This window comes from Osmerus mordax, chromosome 1 (genome assembly GCF_038355195.1).
Source record: "Osmerus mordax isolate fOsmMor3 chromosome 1, fOsmMor3.pri, whole genome shotgun sequence".
Classification (NCBI taxonomy): Eukaryota; Metazoa; Chordata; class Actinopteri; order Osmeriformes; family Osmeridae; genus Osmerus; species Osmerus mordax.
The window spans coordinates 21,555,569-21,559,335 of NC_090050.1; the positions used below are offsets into that span (position 1 = coordinate 21,555,569).

General features: G+C 51.0%; 1 protein-coding gene across 1 annotated transcript in view; it reads right to left on the reverse strand.

Moving 5' to 3' along the window:
- asic1b (acid-sensing (proton-gated) ion channel 1b) overlaps positions 1-3,109 on the reverse strand; it is a 34,034-nt gene extending 30,925 nt beyond the window's left edge. Inside the window, 6 exon segments of the mRNA XM_067230878.1 lie at positions 2,431-2,685; positions 2,688-2,822; positions 2,825-2,881; positions 2,883-3,014; positions 3,016-3,072; positions 3,074-3,109. Of these exon segments, the coding sequence (XP_067086979.1) occupies positions 2,431-2,685; positions 2,688-2,822; positions 2,825-2,881; positions 2,883-3,014; positions 3,016-3,072; positions 3,074-3,109 (672 nt within the window).
- Positions 3,110-3,767: the final 658 nt, after the last annotated feature.

Genomic DNA, 3,767 nt, shown 5'->3' on the forward strand with positions numbered 1-3,767 from the left:
TTTACCGGTATTTAACCTGCAACAGAGATACTGTAATGCAATTGGAAGTGTGCTCTATGGGAGATTGTGCTGGCCTTCTACCCCAGTCCAGCCCAGGCAGCAGCAGCCAGAAGCACTTAGAGAAGGTGTTTATTTCAGCTGCGGGGAAGGGCATCTCTGCTCCTCAGAGATGGACAGGGAGATGATAGCTTATCCACAGGGGGGAAACTCCATCTCTCAACAACACTCTACAACCTACACACACACACACACAACACACACACACACACACACACACGCATACACACACGCATACACACACACACACACTTTAAAATAGATAGCAGAGGAGAAAATGCCCTTCTGAACGTATGGGATTGAAGGTAGCATGGGCTTGCTGGCTATTCATTTTGAGCGGTTAAGTAATGGATGGTTACAGCCTGGTATGTAGCTGAGGGGGTGTACTATGTCTTAGATGGCATAGGTAAATAAGTTACCAGGATATAGAGTTTTGTTTCAAACTAATAATGACACCAGGGAAGTCATCAATATCTTGCGTATGCCTTATCCATGTCGATATACCCATATCAAATGTAAAACCCAGACACAAGGAAGATCCCTTTCGTTTCCAGATGTAGGTAATCTGGTTAGGATGCTTCACTAGGATACAAACATTTAAGTATAACATTGATTCGAGTAAACCATGACTCGAGACTTAACAATATACCTACGATTTAATATTTCAGTTAGTGTATCAAAGGAATCAGACAAAGCCACCATTTGTGCGTGTTTGCCCTCCAGAAACCCTCCTGCAGACAGCTGGCCCACACCAGATCCCACAGTCCCTCCTGCAGACAGCTGGCCCACACCAGATCCCACAGTCCCTCCTGCAGACAGCAGGCCCACACCAGAGCCCACAGTCCCTCCTGCAGACAGCAGGCCCACACCAGAGCCCACAGTCCCTCCTGCAGACAGCAGGCCCACACCAGATCCCACAGTCCCTCCTGCAGACAGCAGGCCCACACCAGAGCCCACAGTCCCTCCTGCAGACAGCTGGCCCACACCAGAGCCCACAGTCCCTCCTGCAGACAGCAGGCCCACACCAGAGCCCACAGTCCTTTGATGAGACAGACAATCAATCGAGAGATTCATGTTCCCTCGTCTTTTGGACAGAAAAACCTCATCAAGGACACAGAGCCATCACTGTATCTGGGTTTTGTCTTTGGGAACGAGGCCTCAAGCCAAAGTCAATGAACGCAGCATGAATTACTGTAACCGACACAACCGGATCATTACGTCCTAGGATATAGGAGGACACACTTCAAACCTGGATGCTTGATTTATATCAAACGTTGTCCTCGCTGGGATTGTTCCTTAGATACCATGGTACTGATCAAACAAATCAAGCACACCCCTATTTGACAACATCTGTGAATTGTTTTGTCCCTTAGTGTGTCAATGGGTCTGGCTGACATGCAGAGGAGAGGGGAAGAAAAGTGCTCAGAGTGTGATCATAAGCAGAGCTCATTACATATCACACACCAACCTTCAGGGACCAACCCAGTCTGCCAAGATGACAAATGATCAACATGTTAGTGTTACTAATTAGAATGCTTGGGCTACCTCGAGCACATTCACAGACACAGGAGCAACAAGTCTCAGTAAGGAAGCTCGACATAACTGAGACATCACAGGGTTCTTAGGCGGAGGAGACAGCTCTGCATCTCTAAAGTACACGAGGGGTCCTCTCTGTCAAACTCCTGAATTTAAAGGCAGATCACACCCCAGTCCAGAGCTGTAGAAAGGTCAGCCAAATCAATACACCAATAGCAGCGCTCCTCACTCTGCTCTCTGTGCTGCTCAGACCTGTCTGAGGGTCAGGGTGTGTGTGGTGTGTGTGTGTGTGTGTGTGGGGGGGGGGGGGGGGCACACGAGCACACCAGCTAGCTTCACGCTGAGAATGAATTCTTACAACAATTCCTAACAAACTCCCCAGGGGAAACCGGTCTCGTCAGTACTTCCACAACTGCTAATGTGAACATTCTGTTGGGTGACACTCTGACACAGCTGAAAGCCTGGACGTGTGTTGACTTCACAACATGATTGTTGTGAGCTCACTGAGCTGAAGCCTAATCAGACGGATAGGAGATCTAATCTCATTTATCACGCAAGACTGTTTATCATGACAATGAGGACCCCAAGAAAAGACCTTGGTTTATCACCACTATTTATCTTAACTTCAGAGTTTAACAAGTATGTCTCTTAATTGGATTTGACTACATTCCAGTATACTGAAATTAGACACCATTAGATTGGATTAGATTAAATTACTGTTCACAAACGTAATTAGGCAATTCAGCTCCCCTGGGACTGTGCGTAGATGCTGCACAGCGTCGAAGGTTGAACGACAGAGTGAGTTTATCCTGTCACAGGGAGATCAGGCTGCCCTACCTCTCTGAATTGCTCCGGCCCACATTCCTGCCCGGAGAAGTCGCACTCCAGCAGCATGTCCTCGATCCGGTGGCGTGTCCGGTTGTGGGAACTCGTCCAGGCTGAAGCGCGAGCGCCCGGCTGCCGGTCGGGCTCCGGGGCGAGGGGGATCCCGGGCGCCATGTTGTCCTCAAAGCCCAGCAGCTGCCCCATGAACAGCAGGTCGCTGTAGGTGATCTGCGAGCGTCTCATCGTGTTGTAGTTACAGAAAGTGACGGGCCGGGAAGGGTCATGTTGTTGGCCACCATCTCGTCCAGCATGGTGACGTGGTCGTACTGGAAGTAGTAGATGACTCGGTCCACCACCTGCAGCACGAACATGGACAGCGCCAGGAGGAACACCACCCCCCCACAGTCCCCTGCCGCACGCCGAACTTCTTGTCCTCCACGAACACGTGGTTGGCCCCGTGGAGGGGAGCAGCCACCGAAGAACGCTGCCAGGTCGTCCACCTCCGCCTCGTCCTCCTCCTCGCCGTCGTACACGTCCAGCTGGTCGCCCTCCTCGCGGTACTCGCCCCGCTCTCCCTCGCCGCCCTTCACCACCCGCCCGGTAGCGGTCGTCGAAGACGTCCTTGCCGGCTCTCCCTCCCGGCTCATCGTCGGCGGGAGAAGGAGATGCTGCACATGATCCTGACAGGCATGGCGGAAAGCACCAGAAGAACCGCGGAGGACCGGGGGAAACTTAGGAGAGGGAGACTCTGGACTGATGTCAGAAGATAAGAATCTGGAGGATGCCAGGTGAACACACGACTGACCCCACCTGTGGTCTCTAAGCCTGTGGTGTCTGGACCAACACAAGAAGACCAAGGGCAGACCAATCCAAACTTCAAATATAGGAACAGTGGGACAGGCTGCTAGCTCTGAACAAAGATGACGCCCAAAGACAAATTCCAAACGGCCGAGAGTGTCCGAGTGACAGACAGCAGATTAGATCGTCAGGAAGAACATGGAAGGCACTCCTTTTCAAATTCTTCCTAATTCTAAAAGAGAAAAAGTTCAGCTGAACTTTTTTCTTTGAAGTGAATGAATTTGCTGTACGAACCAGAGGTGAAAAGTTAGCCTGCAGACAGGATGATGAGTTACCAGAGGACAGACTTGGAGGCAGGATGAAGATGGTGATGATGATGACAATGATGAAGTCCGTTCTATCTTCTGTTCTTCCCACCAGAGCAGCGTCTCAAGTGCTCAGAGAAGAGATGATGCTCTGTCTGTCCCGGAGTACTGCAGTGAGCCCAGCGGAGGAGAGGAGGAGAGGAGGAGGAGAGGTCATGAGATCAGGACACAGTATACTCCCCTGGA